At 46.7% G+C, this 18,848-nt stretch overlaps 2 protein-coding genes across 13 annotated transcripts; one reads left to right on the top strand and one right to left on the bottom strand.

Moving 5' to 3' along the window:
- Positions 1 to 16,891, top strand: Mmp1 (Matrix metalloproteinase 1). Of its 10 annotated transcripts, none has more exons than NM_001202074.2 (7): positions 808 to 1,182; positions 5,744 to 5,971; positions 11,586 to 11,989; positions 12,060 to 12,975; positions 13,044 to 13,122; positions 15,334 to 15,634; positions 15,879 to 16,891. In NM_001202074.2, the coding sequence occupies exons 2-6, from the start codon at positions 5,870 to 5,872 to the stop codon at positions 15,417 to 15,419; spliced, it is 1,587 nt and encodes a 528-aa protein (NP_001189003.1). In that variant the 5' UTR covers positions 808 to 1,182; positions 5,744 to 5,869; the 3' UTR covers positions 15,420 to 15,634; positions 15,879 to 16,891. The 10 variants fall into 10 exon arrangements, with proteins under 10 accessions (NP_001189001.1, NP_001189003.1, NP_001246499.1 ...); NM_001259570.2 differs by having other exon boundaries at positions 14,869 to 15,634; NM_001202076.1 differs by lacking the exon at positions 808 to 1,182 and adding an exon at positions 3,095 to 3,478.
- On the bottom strand, positions 16,608 to 18,788 carry Pof (Painting of fourth). Of its 3 annotated transcripts, none has more exons than NM_079127.3 (5): positions 18,711 to 18,788; positions 18,338 to 18,661; positions 17,399 to 18,283; positions 17,146 to 17,337; positions 16,608 to 17,087 (listed from the first exon to the last, which is right to left on the bottom strand). In NM_079127.3, exons 2-5 carry the CDS (start codon positions 18,612 to 18,614, stop codon positions 16,954 to 16,956), a joined length of 1,488 nt encoding a protein of 495 aa, NP_523851.1. In that variant the 5' UTR covers positions 18,615 to 18,661; positions 18,711 to 18,788; the 3' UTR covers positions 16,608 to 16,953. The 3 variants fall into 3 exon arrangements, with proteins under 3 accessions (NP_523851.1, NP_001246498.1, NP_726472.1); NM_001259569.2 differs by having other exon boundaries at positions 16,880 to 17,087; positions 18,338 to 18,657; NM_166682.3 differs by having other exon boundaries at positions 16,880 to 17,087; positions 18,338 to 18,788.
- Between the last annotated feature and the right edge of the window lie 60 nt (positions 18,789 to 18,848).

Here is an 18,848-nt window from a genome sequence, read left to right as displayed (position 1 = left end):
AGTCTCAGTCTAGCGCACTAGCGAGCCTCAAAAACGCACTCGAACTTGCAGTTACGGCAGCTTGCTGCGGAAGGCAAATCTCCATAAGATATAGTATAGCTAAGCAAATTAGCGAGTGTTAAACAAATTAGTTTGTGCTTCCGCTGCGTGAAAAGCTTTCCACCCAGAGTGAAAAACCCAATTTAGACTGAGAGCGAGAGAAAGCTGCGCCCTCAGGTGAATCATCAGTGGATCTAACAGCTAGCCAAAAGCTTGCTAACTTCTGGCTTACAGTGCGTTAACAGTGAAGGTGAGTCCTAGCCGAACGAGCTTTACCCCAGCCCCATGTTGCTCGCCAGAAATAAGTGCTGGTTTTTTAAAAATGCACGCAATATCAAATAGGGTTTCATTAAGGGAATGTTATATTATGTTAAATAATATCCAATCGATCGCCATGGGTAGTACACAGTCTGCTAGTCTGGCTAGTTAAAGCCAACAGAGAGCTAGTTCCTTCCTAATCCTGTTGCTCCACAATCACATGCAAGGGACGAAGGAACAGGGGGCGACCAGCTATTTTCAACCACCAGAACTAGGATTCCACCTATGGACGACTGTGTGTGTGAGCGGTGGTGTGTCGGTGGTTATTCGCGTGACTCGTAAACTAGAAGCGAACACGGACAGACCCAGGTCTTAGCCATTAGACCCGCACACACTCGCAAGCCCCATGGAAATACAAAAGTAGGGGTGGCGAAGACGACGACGCGAACATTATTTTGCTGAAGGCGGAATGGCAGAGAGCTGGAACTGAAACAGCAACAGAAAAGCCAAACGAGTAGCAATCGGAACCCGCTGTGAATCGGTCGCTATCGCTTCTCGCGGAACAAGTAGTCTTAGCTTGGAAACTGGGAGCTGTGCTAGCCCCCTGGACATGAGTGTAGAGTGTGGATAGTGCCCTGCCGTAGCCAAATTCGCCCAAGTGATAGTGACTATATAGTGACTTTGCCCGCCTTATCTAACCACCAAGATCTAATCGCCATCGGTCGCAGATAAGCCCGATAAGTTCGAAACAGCCCTGTGAAGAAACTAAAGAAAACAAAAGTCGCTTTGTGCAATATTTGCTGAAGGAGCACGGGCACCGAGCTGATTATTTCACAAATTGGTTTATGCAAATTCTGTTTGCTCAATTCGTCTGTCTGCCGTATGGTAAGTTGATATACCAGGATGACTCATGTCCGCCAGGGAATTCCACTTTCTCGACGGGCATCAATGGGCCAAGAGCGATCTTTGCTCGGACTTCGCATTTGACATTGCGGGCGGATCACAGAGGCTGCCCAAACAGTCGGCACATAGGAGCTTTGTAACATTCCGATACATGAATACATATAATTATAGGCACATCAGATACTTCATACATACTATCGATGCCTGACCGTGACGTGATTGAGTTTAGAAATAGTTTTTCGCACTCAAAGTCAGAGCCGCGCACTCTATTCAAATAATATACAATACTATATTCATATGCAATTAGCATTATCTGCTCCATCTGTATGACAATTATATGTTCTGCTCGGCCAGTTGGCACAGTTCAAAGGCAAAAGTCAATGCGAAATCGCTTGATTCGAAGCGGCGTGGAAAAGTTAATTTCACTGCCGGCGCAGGCAACCAACCTTAGTGCCAGCGCACTGCATCGCATCGGGATGGGGCATGGACTAAAAATACTATAAATAGTTGTCTTTAAAGGCAGTAGAAACTCATAAATATTTCATTGTGCCGATGGCAGAGGAGCAGGGCAAAATGCATCGCACAGCAGGCGGCGACGACAAGTCAACTTGTCCACTGCCATAACAGAGGAATACATTCGTGTATATATGGAAAGAGACCACGGAGCCCTGAGCCCAGAGACCAGATCCCAAGCCCATGGCCCATGGCCCACAGCCCAGAGCAGATGGGCAAGCAAAGAGGGGCTGACAGCAAGCCAGATGCACTTGGTCCATGGATAAATGGCAGCAACAGCATCCGATTTGTCTCACAGCCCCCGCTTTGTTCTGCCAAGTTCTGTTCTGTCGCGTTGGATGTGCCAGCTCCATAAAGCGCATCAGGAACTGTCGTGAAAGCAGAATGTCGCCCATTATGTGGCTGTCGGATTCGCTTTTCGTTCTCCAGCTACATCCCAGCTGAACCTTTGGCTTGGGCTTGGGCTGCTAGCCAATTGCTCAGGCCGATTACTGGATTTGTTTGCGCTAGGTGGCAATTTGATTCACGTGGCCGCTGAGTCACCCCAAATTGCACTCAATTGATATTAATGGGGTGGTGCCGACGTAGGGCGAATATATTATCGATTCGCAGAAGAAGATACCCAGATGAATAGCTTATTAGCACGGGTCCGCGAGAGATGAGGTGCTAATCAGGCTGCTGTAAAGGCGAATGTGTTAATCTACACGATTTATGAAGGCAAATAGGCGTAGATGCACCGTTATCAAGCACAGCTAGTAATAGGCACTTATCCTATCTTTTTACACTTCTATATTCTTATTTTCGGTGAAACATACACTTTCCGATTATCACTCATGAAATTACGCATTACTCATACGCCCATTGAGAAACCGTTTGACCAGGGGAATCCAGACCGCAGATTCATTCATAAAATCTTTTCGGTTAGCGGCGAGGTGTGGCAGATCGGAAGTTCACTCGAATTCGTATGTGAATTTCAAGAAACCAGATCCGCTGAGTTGTAAGCGTTTGCCTAAGGGAAGCGGGGAGAGTAATGTGCTAAGCTTCGGATAAGCTGTAAAGTGCCACCGAGGGCGAGTGTTTCGGTGGCCGCAGCGGTTGCTGTTTGCTGGACCAGCGGCGTATGACACATGTGCGGGTGATTCCAAGAAGCGCATTACTCATACGCCTCCTCTCCAGCGGAAAGGGGTGCGGGGCGCGGAAGGAACAACTTCGATTATTGGCAACAGGTTTCGGCTGTCCCCCGCTACGAAATCTCCATCTCCATCTCCACAAGCAAGCATCGCCAGCGCCTCTGTTAGTCGCAAAAGCTTTCGGCTTCCCTCTTCGAAAGCTCCACTCACGATCGCCAGTCGTCGTCGTGCGGCAGCGAGCTCTGAAGATCAGTTGAATTTTGCGCGCAGCCCAGGGCGGATGTGTTTAGCGGCGAGAAACCGAAAAAGTCACCACGATAGAATAAGAATCGCAGTTGGAGTCTAGTGCTATATAAATAGTCGCGAAGAAAGTTATTCGAAAAGTGAATGAGTTCAGTTTTGGGTTTTGGTTTTTTGGTTTTGAGTTTTGGTTTCTAACGCGGAAACGAGCGGGAAAATGGAAGTGCCAGCGAGCAATTAGTGCAGCCAGACATAAAGACACACTCACAGCTCGAAAATACAGCAAAACAAAAGGATTGCGACTGTGAATTATAAAGTATAAATTATAAGCAACGACAACACATCCACAGCGGAATACGCAGCGACGACAGCGACAACAAACAAGAGAAAGAAATGTATGTGCCGAGAGCTAATTAATTAATTAATTAATCGTAAGTGTTGCAAGCGACATGCAGCAACAAAGGCAGCAGCGATAGTTCATTGATCTGCAATTGCATCCCACTGGCAGCCCAGCTAATTGAAAGGTCAACCAGAAGCGGGTCCGAGCCCATTAATCAGACCTAACCCATTGAGCACTCCGCTTTGGAGGTGAACTTGAACAGCACTGCGGATTGGGCTGTTTCGACACTGCTTGCCCAACCCGGCGTGTGATATGTGGCTATCACTAAGGTCAAGTTCTAGTAACACTTGGCCACTCATGCCCGAACTATGCATTTGGTAGCTCCCAACATAACTCCCGCCGATCGCCACCATATCTTATCGCCCTCGGGCCGTACTCAACGGGTATAGACAGCTGATAAGGCTAACAATGCCAAAAAGACATATCAAGTGGAATTGGGTGTCGTTGGGCAACTTGGGGGTATTTTTCAACGCACGTCAACGGCGGAGCCGATCTTGGCGAAACTGGTTGGACTCCAAATTTATTTATTATTTTAATTCGTGATTAAATGGGCGCTGGCATCCAATGCCTGACTCACGCCTCTTCGCAGAAATCCCAACTTCGAGTTTCAACTCAGAGAAGGTGGCAAGGAGCCGGCGAACCGGTTTGCAGCTGGCCAAATCCACCTTATCGTCAGCGAGTAGAAGCCCTGCTTATGACCCAATTCTGAACATCGAGCACACACCCAGACGTGTGCTACATGTCGTATACGTAACCATTACGATAAACGAAACAGGGCAACTTTCGCTCTGAATGCAGTTTCGCCATCGATTGCTCTGGCCAAAGCACTTAAAACTCACTCGCTTTATTGATCTAACAGCGGGGAAATGCGTCCACCGTTATGACAACCCAGCGGATCCCCACTTTCCCCTTCAACCCATCAGGCGGGTTAACCACACGGCGCTAACCTTAAACTGTCAGCCCGGCGACCTTCAACCCGGCCGAAACATTTGCCCAAAGAGAAAATGGGAATTGTTTATGGTATTTGCTTAGCGAAATTATTGTAATCAGATAAAACCGGCGGGCCAATGGGGTGTGCGTACATTCAAAATAAATTCGCCTGTTCATTTGGCCGCTTGGCTGTTTGGCTGGATCTAGCGGCTAATTGCCTGGCATAAAACAGACTGCTAGCTGTGCCGCTCCGAAATCCCCAGCGATTAGTCAGCAACAACAAGAATGACAGGCTTAAGTGTTCAGTGTCCGCTCCAGATATATACATACATACGATATATCATGTATTTGCAACGGCGAGCGCTACACGGTGTGTATTTGATATGTCGCCGTCACTTTCGGCCACTTGCTGCTGCTATTGTCACTCGGATGCCGGACAGTAGTGGCATCGGTATCAGCATAGGTGCAAGATATAGTGGGGTAAACATCTCCATAGACATACGAGTCTCGCGCCCTAGGTCAACACCATCCATATCAGCAGAAATACGAACGACCGTGGAAAACTGCGCTATATTTAGCAAGCCAAATATCAGAATATCAACAAGAGGCCCACAGTCCTTTACGGTTATGGCCGACCTGGTATTTACTAGTCTAAAATTAAATTCTAATTGGAGTCTAAACTTACACGAGCTGTTTATGACGTCCGAGCTGTCCAGACACTAGACCACATGACTTACCACTACCATATGTACATATATCTCGACCGATCAAAACATCGCGCACAGGACAGCTGGTTCTCCGAGGGGCTCAACGAATGCGAGATGCTCTCGGGGATTAGGTAGACACAGATATGGTGGCGGCAAATATTTGGCTCTGATAAGGGGTATTCTTGGCCCGATGGCTTAATGGCTTAATGGCTTAATCGCTTGACAAGATGTGAGAGTGCACTTTTTGGTCCCATAACAGCAATTGTTTTTTGTTCGCCCTACGTGCATAATAAGGGGTTTGCCACACAAGTGTTGTGCTATTTCTTACTACTACTACGGACACTGTTTGCCTCAACTGAAAACGCCCGATTCTCGGCAACGCCGGCCACTTCCGATTGCCGTTCCACCTGCCACACAGAATGTGTGCCACATTCAACCTGTTGGAAAGTGGGATTGGGGTGGAGTGGAGTGGAGTGGATTGACTTCCGTTCGCCCTTTTGCACTTGTACTTGGCCTGCTCCCTTTCCATTCGCTCTGTTCCTGTTTGCTGCTGTTTTATTACTTGGCCGGCTTTATGAAATATTAATTGACCTTTTCCCCACCTTCACCCTTTCCCTTTGCAGTGATATAAAGTTCAAAGTGCCAGCGGCAAGTGGAACCACATGACAAATAGACGAGCCTCGGGAGCAACCCACTGCAAAACCACCAACAACTGCAATATTAGCAACAACAGCAACAACAGCAACAAAATGACAAACTGCCAAAGTTCAGTGTTCATAGTCGTAGGCACCCTGTTTTCCATCATGGCAGCGGCTCAATCGGCACCCGTTTCCACCACCACACAGGCAGAGGTAAGTTTATGCGCAAATAATTAAGTTATTACCAGAAACTACGTTCGTCGTAAATTGTTCCGACTAAATTGAATCTGACTTTTCCGTTCATCTATAATTTATATAAAAGCTTGTACTGCTGTGGTAAAAACAGGGGATAATGGCATCTGCTATTACGAAATTAAACAGGAACGAACTCAGAATGGAAATGAATCAGATTCGGAGACCGATTCCGAATCCGAATCGGTTTTTTGCACTTGCGGTGACGACAAATGCACGAGATAGCCGCTTTGTCTGCTCTGTCTGGTCGATTTATACTATATAGTCAGTCCATGAGGCTCCACTTCCGATTTGCATGACGGGCGTGCCAGGCGCTCAGAGCTCCGAGTGGCATGCATTGGGATGCATTTGGGAATTATACCCAATTTTCCGCCAGACAAAATGTTCCGTATTCACGAGTGTGTCTGTGCAACAGGCTAACGCGCATCGCAATCGCATGTCAACGGAATTTATTCCGCTCACACACTCGGCTTGGTTTTGGCCCGGCTCAGAGGTTCTGGCCTTAGCCTTAGTTGGACGGCTGGAAGTGCATGCCGCCGGCTAATTGCAGTTTGATTATCGCTATCGTTATCGCTCGTGACATTGGCCAGCGGAAAACGTGGCTGTCCACTAGGAAAACTCGCACGCCACTCACTCCCCAGCAAATCGATTTAAATGCACTCCCTGCGCCATTCATTTTCAAATGCTCAAAAATAAAAGTAAAGCGGCTTAAAACACCTCATATCCATAAAAGCGCTGATAAGCATAATAGATCTAGAAATTCCCTCATTACACCAGTAGATTCTAAGAACATATTAAAAACCCACAAAACACACAAACGCCATGATAACAATAGAAAGTGTGCGAAATAGGTGTTTTTATTTCTTATTAAAAATGTAATTGTTATTATAGACGTTTCAAATGACGTTTAATTTTAGAAATGATTCAAATGTGCCGTCTTGAGGGAAATTCCAAGTTAAAGCCCTCTTAACCTGTCATTCGATTCCGAATGGCGCACCTGAAATGCATTAAGAGACATCCACCAAAAAAAGTGATAACGAAACCTCATGAATTATTACTTTCGATTTATTGAATTATTCCTCCCCGCGGCAACTTGATTTCCACGCTTTCAATTTATAAATATTTATCTGCGGTTAATTGCTTGTCATGATCGCTGTTTAGCTGCTTCGCCGAATGTAATTTCCAATTACACATTCAACAATCCATGCGCTATCTACCATCTACCCGAAGCTAATCACGTTTACTTGCCACAGACTTGCATAAATTAATTGGGAAGACGCGGAGAAGCGGACCCAGAACTTCCTGATTACCCATTTACGATCGCCGCCTCCAGCAGGTGATGATATGGATACAGTATCCAGCCAGTCGATTCGCTTCCAATCGCTGGTACTATACTATATACCATCACGCCACGCATTAGCGCGTGCTTAACATTGATTCTAGGTTTATTTATGTTTTACGTAATCCCCGACTTCTAATTGGTATGTTGGGCGCGTTGGCCATAACTTGGCTCGTTGTCGCTGGCCAGTCGCCCCAAAAGCAGCTAAGGCGACGGTGTTACGTGTTTGTCTCTCCAATGTCAGGTTCTTTGTTCTCAGATCCCTCCCGAAGCCGCTGCCGATGCCGATGCCAAATGCTTTCCCATAAATCTCCCGGAGAATGCAAATCGTGCAGACCACCGCCGGAGCAAGGAGGCAATCGTGATTCTGCCCCCATCAGATATCACTTTCTCAATCCGATCGAAGCAGGAAAACTATCTGCTCTATCTATTTCCCAGTGAGTCATGCGCTGCGAAGCCAGTGGCGAGCATAATGGAGCTGTCAAGAGGTTAATTACTCGGCCAATGAGCGAAACTCAAATTCACTGGGGCGCATTCGTCATCGCGGTGGGGCGCACAAAGGAAAAAACAGAGAGACCCGTAGAACTTTCCTGCTCTAAATATAGCTAATCAAGTCCGGTAATTCGCCAAGTAGTTTGCACTTTTCCACCAGCTCCCCGCTTTCGTGGCCAAAAGCAATCGATAGAGTGAATTGTTTGCCGTTCGTATCCGAGTTTGATTGATTTGCCTATGAAATAGTTGCGTGCGACCTTCGCGAGGTGCCAAATGCACAGGCGAGCAAACAAAAGGCTGCTTCAGCCTTGCAGAGAGGCACTTGACAAACAACTGACACTTTTTGCTGCTTTGAGCCAACATCCTTTCTCCTTTTCAGACTTCCCCAAGGTCACTCATAGCTTAGCATTTCACGCGTCTCGCCATAAACAACCCGGTAACCGCCTAAAAAGGCTTCGGAATGGCAGCGGCAATAAAATCCTTTTTTGCCTGACTTTGCATGAATAGCGCTTTTTATTGTCCGGTTATCTTAGCATCTTGACGCTTATTTATCGCTGTTTGAAATTAGCCACTTGGGGCAAACGGGGCTGCAAGAAGGAAGACACCTTCTGGAAATGTCAAACACTTTGTGGGAGTTTCCCTGCTATGCAGCCTGAACTAAGAACCGAGTTTTAAACTTTAATTTTTCCACACAAGCTGCTTGCTATTACTCGCTCCATAGCCCAATTTGTATGGCAAAACCAGCTGGAAGTTCTTTCAATTAATTCCCTCTGAATTAAATTGAAATCGTTATACAACTTTAAGCCGCATTTCAGGCTGCCGTTGGCCCAGTTTCTGTTTTGGTTTCCCCGGTCTGGTTTGCGTTCGTTATAGTTTTGAGTTTTCTTTTCAATCTGCACAATCTCCCCAATCGACTCGTTATGGAAACCCAAAAGAAATGCCGCCAAATGAGGCGCCTGCGCTTCGATTTGCAACTGAGGTGCGAGGGGTGGTGATGTAATCGCCGCGCTAAAACATTTAAGCCAGTTAAGCCTGTTTACTAGTTGGCATCGAGATTGGACAACTCAATTGCACACGCTTACGGTGGGAAAATCGCAGGGAAACACAGGGAAAAGGTCCGCCATTTGCCTTTAATTGTCGCAGACACTTTCGCTTATGTGCCACGTGCCACGCAAATATGTGTGCAACTAGGTCTAGGTTTGTTTGCACGCAGCTTGCCTAGGGAAATGGAGAAATGGAATCCCTTCTACCTATGACCCCCGTGTGACGGACGAAAGTCAACGACCTGGCTGACCCACATACCGCATTCCTTCCCAGGTAAACTAACCACGCACCCCCGAAAAACGTTGAACGAATGCCCCAGAGTTTTCATTCGCCTGCTTTTCCCGTTGGCAATAATTTTCCCATCAATTTCCATCGGGCACGTTGCCGATGTATACGAGAATTGTACACAAAACGATACTCGTTTTTATTTATGCATGTCCTGTTCTTGTTTCTACCGGAAATAAACGAGGTGGAGCAGCACGCCTCCAATTGAAATGGGTGAAAGTTCAATGACTCGGCGATGGGGCTGCCCCTGCAATGCCATTTCCCCTGCAAAATCAAATCAACTTGGCAACTTTGCACCTGTGCAAATTGTGTTAAATATTTGAAGGTTGCACTGCGATTGTAGCATACTTTCCTGGGCTCACACACACCCCTGCAGCTCTTGGCCAAGTCGAGCTCTACAGTTCGCAATCGCTCACAAAACCCCGTGGGCCACGTCCTGCAAGTTCAACTCCTTCGACTAAGTAAACCAGGCAAGCAGGTCAGCCAACTGAATAGATACCTCCCCCCACAAACTGGTAGTTTCTGGGTGGCAGTACACATACAGAAATGTATAAATATTTACTGGGTATAGTAAGTTGCAAATTGTTGGGGTAACTCCATTCCACCTCGCTTTCAGCTAAAGCGAATATGTTTTAGCCCATGTACAGATCAAACCATATACAGAGTACTTTCAGTTAGTTTTACAGTGAACTACCTAAAGTTCTGGGTCGTGGCAAAAGCCATTCTGTGTTGACATTATTGTTCGGCTGTCCGCCAAACAGCAGAGCGCAAAAAAGTGTGTCAATGTACAATAATAAATTGAAGTGCAATTTCAACGCCCTCCGAATCGTGACCCGACTGCAGAGGCCCTCACCCCTGGAGCGCGTATTATTTCCAATGATTTGCATCTGTCCGATCCAATCCCGCCGAGAATCGGTAATCACATGCAAATGCATGTGTATCCAAATCGCCGTGGATGCACTCAAATCATGGCCATTGGCCACCGAGCAGCTGAATGGAAAGCCTAGAGCGATGAGTCCCGAAAAACGTAAGCCGTGTTAAATGGGTGCCCCAGCATTTCCGGTCTAGCCCCGACTTCCGTTCGCCTTGTGACGCATTGCCTTCTGAATGAAAAATGCGTCAGAAATGACTCAATTGCGGACAGGTTGAGTGTTCTTTTGTTTGCTGCCAATGGGGGTTATCTTATCGATGGAAGATAACCGAAAGAGTCGTGTTTGCGTCGCCGAACAATGCATTCGATTGCTGTCAGTCTGTTTGTTCTATAACAAAAGCTGCATTACAAGCCCCACAGTTACCCAAGCATACTGGCATAGCACCTTCTCGGTAATCGAAGATGTTCGTGCCCGCCAAATGGGAGTAATTATGTTAATTGCACAAAGAGGCATTGCTAAGATCGCAGATGAGTCGTTACAATCGCTCTGAATCTGAATGGGAATCTGGACTTGGAGTGGATCTGCATCTGTCCGGAGATGAGTGACAGATACTCTCCACTCGAACCGTGCTTTGTTTACAGTTCGTTTACCTTTCGAGGAACGGACCGGACCCAGCTGATCGGTGGCGAAGAGTAAAGACTGGTAGCCAACCCACCCAGAAAAAGATCACAGAGCCACTGGCAGCAGACGCGACTCGAATACTCAAGATTCCAGCGAAATGTTTACTTCCTCGCAGGCGGAAAGAACACAATAAAATTAACAGTCAGCTGGCATTATGCAAGATTCGGCAAATCATTATACAACATGTACTATATACTATATATATATATGTATGTGAGCGGCGGCATTAAGTCATTAAGAATGTGCGACACATAAACGGCCGGGGAACCTGATGCCCATGCCAAGTCGAAAATCGTATTATCGCATTGCCGAAACGTTAAGCGCATAAAACAAGCGGTTGTAAGACAGTTTGCCGTTGTAATTGGCCAGAAAGCAAATTCCATGTAGCTAGATAGTTAGATAGTTAGTGAACACTTAACTGTTGAGATAACCTCGCATTGTTCTCCGATCGCAGTGCACTTCCCTGATGCGCAAACTGTTTTCATTCGATTTCTCAATGTTACAATTTACAATTTACAATTAGCCAGTGATCGCTTCCTTAAAGCTGCCGATGCTTGATGATCGATTAAGCGTTTTCACACCTTTCCCAGTCACGTCGCATTCGCAGGTTATCTGTATGGATATGGGTACATGCATATGAAGCATACGACATGGTGCCCCTTTCCCCGCTGGTTTATTTATAAAAAGTGGAAGCCAGTGAGGCGGTCGTAAATTATGCAAGTCAGATGGAAAGGAAAGGCGACAGAGTAGCCAGGACTAATCTGATTGTCATAAATCAAGTTGGCCGCGACGGGTGGCCATCGGTCGCAGCCCATTGATCTTCGCCAGCTGTCCCTAAGCCTTCCTTCCTCCCTCCTTCCAGATCTACCTGTCCCAGTTCGGCTATCTACCCGCCTCTGCCCGCAATCCCGCCAGCAGTGGGCTACACGACCAGCGGACCTGGGTGAGTGCCATCGAGGAGTTCCAAAGCTTCGCGGGACTGAACATCACCGGCGAGCTGGATGCGGAGACAATGAAGCTGATGTCCCTGCCCCGCTGCGGAGTTCGGGATCGCGTCGGCACCGGTGACAGCCGCTCCAAGCGGTACGCCCTGCAGGGCAGTCGCTGGCGTGTGAAGAACCTCACCTACAAGATCTCCAAGTACCCCAAGCGGCTGAAGCGAGTCGATGTCGACGCGGAGATCGGTCGCGCATTTGCCGTGTGGTCCGAGGACACCGACCTGACCTTCACCAGGAAGACCTCCGGCCCCGTGCACATCGAGATCAAGTGAGTACCACAAAAGCCTTTATTAAATACAATTGCCAATCTTCCTCTCCTTCCTTTCCCTTACTCCCAGGTTCGTGGAGAGCGAGCATGGAGACGGCGATGCCTTTGACGGTCAAGGCGGCACCCTGGCGCATGCCTTCTTCCCTGTCTTTGGCGGAGATGCCCACTTTGACGACGCGGAACTGTGGACCATTGGCTCTCCTCGAGGCACCAATCTGTTCCAGGTGGCCGCTCACGAGTTCGGTCACTCCTTGGGACTCTCCCACTCAGATCAGAGCTCCGCTCTGATGGCGCCCTTCTATCGCGGCTTTGAACCCGTCTTCAAGTTGGACGAGGACGACAAGGCGGCCATCCAGTCACTGTATGGGCGCAAAACAAACCAGCTGAGGCCTACCAACGTGTACCCGGCCACCACCCAGCGGCCATACTCTCCTCCAAAGGTGCCACTAGACGACTCCATCTGCAAGGACTCCAAGGTAGACACACTCTTCAACTCGGCGCAGGGCGAGACCTACGCCTTCAAGGGCGACAAGTACTACAAGCTGACCACGGACTCCGTGGAGGAGGGCTACCCACAGCTCATCTCCAAGGGCTGGCCGGGATTGCCGGGCAACATCGATGCGGCGTTCACCTACAAGAACGGCAAGACGTACTTCTTCAAGGGTACTCAGTACTGGCGCTACCAGGGCCGTCAGATGGACGGCGTCTACCCTAAGGAAATCAGCGAGGGCTTCACGGGCATTCCCGACCATCTGGACGCCGCAATGGTTTGGGGGGGCAATGGCAAGATATACTTCTTCAAGGGCAGCAAGTTCTGGCGCTTCGATCCGGCCAAGAGGCCGCCGGTCAAGGCTAGCTATCCCAAGCCCATCTCCAACTGGGAGGGTGTTCCCAACAACCTGGACGCAGCGCTGAAGTACACCAATGGCTACACGTACTTCTTCAAGGGCGACAAGTACTACAGATTCCATGACGCCCGATTTGCTGTAAGTACTGCTAGCTGGGGATCTCAGCAATACCTAAAACAATACCTTATTCTTTTGGACTCCCGCAGGTTGACTCGGCCACGCCCCCCTTCCCCAGACCCACCGCCCACTGGTGGTTCGGCTGCAAGAACACGCCCTCGTCCACAGGTAATATCGTCGAAGGCTCGGACAACGAGTTCGAACAGCACTCCATGATCCCGCATGCCGACGATGGCAACGGTGATGACTTTGACGCAGGTGAGTGGGACCGACTCAGCGGTAGTTTTGTTTGAGCTCGAATCGATCTACTGGATCCACGAATATCGAATCCCGAACTCTGAAAGTCAAAAAGATCTCATAGAAAGAAGTCTTGTATGAGTTGTTACTTAGCGAGAAGCAGTTACAAGTAATGAAATGATAATATTAATAAATCCTATCTTTATGGTATGTTTAATTAAGTTAATGTCTATGTAGTGAAATTCTAGTACTCAAGTCGAATGTGTTTGTCTTTGTTGCCTATGGAAGAAATACATTTATAATACCTATTGAAAAACTAATTACCAAACTGTGTGTGTCAAATGTCTTTTGCCAGTCTATATATATATATATATATGTATATACATATATAGCGTGTGCCTTATACAAATATTGTAAAATTTTACCTTCTCCTAGTCTTGATTTTGTGGTGTTTTATTTTAGTTTTGTTTCAGTGCTTTCATGCTGAGTTTTATTTGGTGAAAGTACTTTTCTATAGAGTAAGCCTCTAAGCTTAATTTTAATGAAACCAATGTTGTAATTACTTTTCTAAACTAGCTGTACTAATCATCTAACTAAACTTTGTAACTAACCCAACTTTGCTAATTTCATCTTCAACTAACAATGTGTTCTTTCCATTAACTTAACTAACCCATCCTTGGTAACGCTTTTGGTACTTTTAGTTTTTTGATTCTATTAAACTAACCAACTCAATTTAGCATACCATGTACAAAGATACTTAAAAGAAAAAAATGAATATAAAAACACAAATAATATAATACCTTGCTTACAGTTTAGTAGCCAAAAGAATATATTAGCAATTATCAGCCGCAACGACAACAACAACAACCAAAACTACTGGTCAGTCGGTCTCACTAACTGAGGTCCCAGATCAACTCCACCGGAAACCATGTTCCTAGCCTATAAGTCACGATCGTTGCATGCGCTGTTCCTAACCGCCTAACCAAATCCAATATAGCATCTGCAATAGTTACTAACTGGCTAATCCCAAGAGCAAGCAACACTATCTGTTAAACACCACAAATTCCGAAAATGGAAACCCCCAAAAAGAACACCCCACCCTATGGTCTAAGCTCCGTAGTTCCGTAGCACTAAGTATATATCTAGATATGGTACTGTTAATATTTGATCTTCCACTCCCCGAACTAAACTCTATACCCTGTAGTCGAAATCGCAGAACCTCGAACCATGTTTATGCGTAACCGTTTCCTTGTTTTGGCACCCTCGGCACAAAATTCCAAATGGCTAGCGGCTGGGTTGAGCCGCACCTAAAACCACCCACTCACTCTCCAACCACCCACTCTACCCACACCACCCAACACACACTCACATATCCGAACTCCACACGCCCACCCAAGTAATTGCATGAACAACTGAAATTGTACTAACATGGAGCAAACAAAAGATTCCCACCTGCATGGCACGGAAAGTCGGAGGGTATTGTAAGAATGCTGGATATATGGGCTCTCTAAGTGATATGTGATCCACTCCCGTTATGACCCAATCTCACTTAACACTCGCATGCACGTGCCTGGCCCATAATCGTCTAATTTGCATTCAACAAGAGCCGAACAATCCAAATGTATTCGTATTCGTCATTGTCATCTGTCTGTATGTACGTATGTATATTTCTTGCAGGCTTTAAGAGACGCGGATACAAAAACAAGAACAATTAACCACAGCACACATCCAGAAAGCACAACAGCAACAACAACAGCCGAACAAAACGAACATCGACTCCATAACAACCCACACCACCACCACATCCACATCCACATACATAAGACTCATGGCGCAGAAGAATCACAAAGCGAATGAGCCGCCATAGCACATGGCATTCGGTCTTCTGGCTGCTTGCTACTGTCTTTCTTCTCCTTTCCCGCCTCTTCTCCCGTACATATATCTTGTGTGTGTAGTTGTAGTGCGGCAATGCTGATTCTTCCTGCTCACACGTAGTATCATCCTGTTTTAGACTGCTAGACCCCATCGCATCGCACATCCCGTCCTCCCAGAATGCAACCTTGATATTGCTTTATTCAATACTTTTGTTCTTTAAACGAATATTTTTATTTGCGGCTCTCATACTCGCACCGATCTACACAGCACCGCAAGTGCCGAGTCTGAATCCCAACCCGAACCAGGGCATTCTGCCCAGCTGGATGTGGGGCCTAACGAACAGATTCTTCTAGTCTAGAGGATCTGGTGCTCATCCGTGTGTTGTAGCCAGTCCCGTTGTAATTTGCCAGCATTAGTGTAATCCATCGCCCGCATGAGTGATCTCTGTCTGAATAAAGTAAACCATCAATCGAAACATACAAAACATGCCACGCCCACGAACTGCGCCGCCTGCCGAAACGCCAAACCAAGCCAAATAGAAAGAAACGAGTTTTCAGAAGAGTGAAGAGTATGTTACATCAATTATTTTAATTTTATCCCCCTAAGTTACTTAAGTTATACCTACGTTCTGATCCGTTTTTTAGTTTCTTTGCCCCCAGCCCCCATACCAAGTCACGCCTTTAAAATACAATATCCAATACCAAATCGTATTTAGCTTAGATCTAAGCCGTTTCTGCACAGAACATCCTAAGCCTGAACAGCTTGACAAGAAACGCCACTAACTCGACTTTTTAAATCCCTGTTTCCCTTAGCCGTGGGCGATCACCAGTCCAACGACGAACCAATAGTTCCGGAAGTGGCCGAGCGAACCGGAAACGGAGCCATGTCCCAGTCCAAGCTGACGAGCAGCTCCGCCGTGAGCACTGTGATCACCACCATCCTGATGTGCCTCGTCTCCAAGCTCATCGTTAGCTAAAAGAGCTAAGAGATACCAGCGACCTACGGGCAGTGCATTTGTGAACCTTAGGATCAACGCTAGCCACTCGAGTAAAGTTTCCAAAATTTTACTGCACGTTGGACACCGAAGTGCTTGAAATTCAAATGTTACGCACATCATATCGAATACGATGAGAGGAAATCCAAAAAAGAATAATGAAAACATACAAATTGAAATCGAACAGAATATCAATTGTAAATTGAGCGATCAGCATGTGACACAGGTGCCTTATCAAATACTTTTGTTGTTGTGTAAATAAAATCAGCCTTAAATATAATGAAATAGTTTATAACATTCCGCATTCAAATCACAAAACGATCAAAAGTCATATCAAACCAGAAGTTCTCTACGTAGTTTTGCTGTTTTGGTAATGACAAATTGCGATATTAAATTTAACGAGCCATATGCAAGGAATTGGAGAGAACCAAACAAAAATAAAATACTGAGCATTGAACGTAATTTAGTTTAGATATAATTGTTAATGTCGGCACATGGGAAAGGAGCTCCGCATGCTCCTCCAGCTGTGCTACAATTTCGCAAACTCAAGTGTTTTAAGTTTACAAAACGATACGTGACTTGACCATATATAAACTAATATGAAAATCATCATCGAGTACATATGATTATTATATAAGTGATATTTAAGACAGTCCATTAAACGATATTTTTTCGGGTTTAATATTTAAAACCGAAATATTATTTAACTTACGTATTATTATGTATTATTATTAATATTATATACCATAAATGTACGCTGAAATAAGAGAAACTGAACAAAAACGAAAACGAAGATACAACAAATAAAGAAACAGAAGTCCAATAAAAAATAAACTAAACTATTATTCTAATTCGTCTACGACGAGTAATTTGGTACACTGTAGCATGACAGATTAAGGATCAGGATCGCGTTCCAGTTGAGCATAGAGCTCCTCAAGTCTGTCATCCTTCTCGTACTCGTCAGCAGTCTTCATCGCACTAGTGCCTCGTCTGAAAGGACCCGTAAACAAGCGGCCAAAACACGATCCTAAGCAAGAGAAGAGGAGGAGAGTAAGTCAAAGAACTCAATTTGGGTATTAGTATACTTTTGGCTTTCTTCTGGCTGTCATCTTGAGCTTGTGTTGTCGGCTTGGTAGCCGGTACGGGATCAGGGATGCCCAAATAGTCGCACTCTTTCTTAATGTCACGCATTAGGTGCACCGCATTGGATCCTAGTAAACAACCTGTGGGATTCACGCTCGGCTCTACTTTGGGTGTAAGGTCAGGTATAAATGTATCTGCGAATGGAAAAGTAGTTTTTGTAAGCTCAGTATATATTCAAAACAGATCAACACAGACCTTCTAAGCTGTTCTGTCTAAATTGCAAACTTTTTATAATAGCGCCGTACTCGGCCATTTGACGCTTGAGCTTTTCAATCTCTCTTTCCTGTTCATTTATCTTCTTCTTGCGCTTGCCGTCTTCCTTGCCGTTGCCACTGGAATCTGAGCAGTTATCGCTGTCGCTAATTATGATAGACTCTAACGGCGGTGGAGATATGACCTTGCAGTCAGTGTTGTCGTCGTCTCCATTTGGGGATTGCAGCGCCTGAAAGGAGGTGGCGCACTGCACCATTGGCATCCCGGCGCGCTTCCGGAGTCGCCGATAGCGGACTGTGAGAGTGCGGCTGTTCAGCGGTGAGTCGACCAGCTCCTTGAACGCTTCCATGGTCTGGTCAGGTGAGGCGTAACGCACAAAGGCGTAGCGAGCGCGCTTCTCGCGCTTCAGCACTCCGATGTCCACGCGCATGGCGTTGGCGAAATAGGCCTTTATGGCCGATGTGGTCATGTTGAACGGTATGTTGCCCACATACAGAGAACAGGGATCAATGAACTCGGCCTGCTCCTCATCGGAGAACGGCTTAAGCTCCGCCCGAAGGTGCCCCGTACCGAAGCGCACCCTGTTTATGTCGCAGATGGTGGCCTCCACATCGGCACCGGCCTTTAGATGCACTAGACAGTATCGTGGAGCCACGCTAATGGGCAAGACCACATCCCGAATATCCTTGGACAGTCCTGCCAGCATGGGAGCAGTAATCTCGGGATCAGGAAAGCGGACGAGCAACACTTCGGAAGCGGGTGTCTGCCCCGGTTTGTTGGTCAACTCGCGTTCCAGGGCGAGGGCCCTTAATGTGTGTTCACGGCGCATTTTGGCCAGCTCCCGACGGGACAACTTGGCAGTGTCGGCTGAATGAAATTGTTGTATAAGAGTACTAGGATGTGAGCGTACCATCAACTTACGTTTCTTGTCACTGGTGGGCTTCTCCAGCTCGGCGTCGTTGTCCAAATCAACGCTAGTTTTCCACGGCAGAAGTTGACTCCCGGCGGGAGTCGGTTCGAACAAATAGGACTCCATCGGTGGAGTACATCCGTGGCCCGTGTAGGGTGCTACGTGTTTGGCCAGCATAACCTGACTGCCGTCGCCCCCCGACGCTTCTTTGTCTTGATCATCGGTGGTATCAAGGCGCTTGGCGTCCGGACCGTCGCCGGATTCAAGGGCCGCGCGTTTTGAATCCATTTTGTTAAGGTATCAAAAATGTGGAAAAATGTGGAACGTGTTCCTAGCTAAAGTTGTGGAAACTGGAAAAGTCTGTTCTATAGCTGTGTTGTTTACCTAATGAATGTTTCCGGAAGGAGTCGGCTTCTAATCATTATTCGAGTCTGACGCAAAACTCATAGCTGCTGCGACCTGGTGATCCGGCAACTTCGAGGCACAGCTGATTATTCTTCGGTGCATTCCTCAAGCACATAC

Source organism: Drosophila melanogaster, chromosome 2R (genome assembly GCF_000001215.4).
Source record: "Drosophila melanogaster chromosome 2R".
Lineage (NCBI taxonomy): Eukaryota > Metazoa > Arthropoda > Insecta > Diptera > Drosophilidae > Drosophila > Drosophila melanogaster.
The sequence above is the reverse complement of the archived record's forward strand: the minus strand, read 5'-3'. Positions and strand labels throughout refer to the sequence as shown.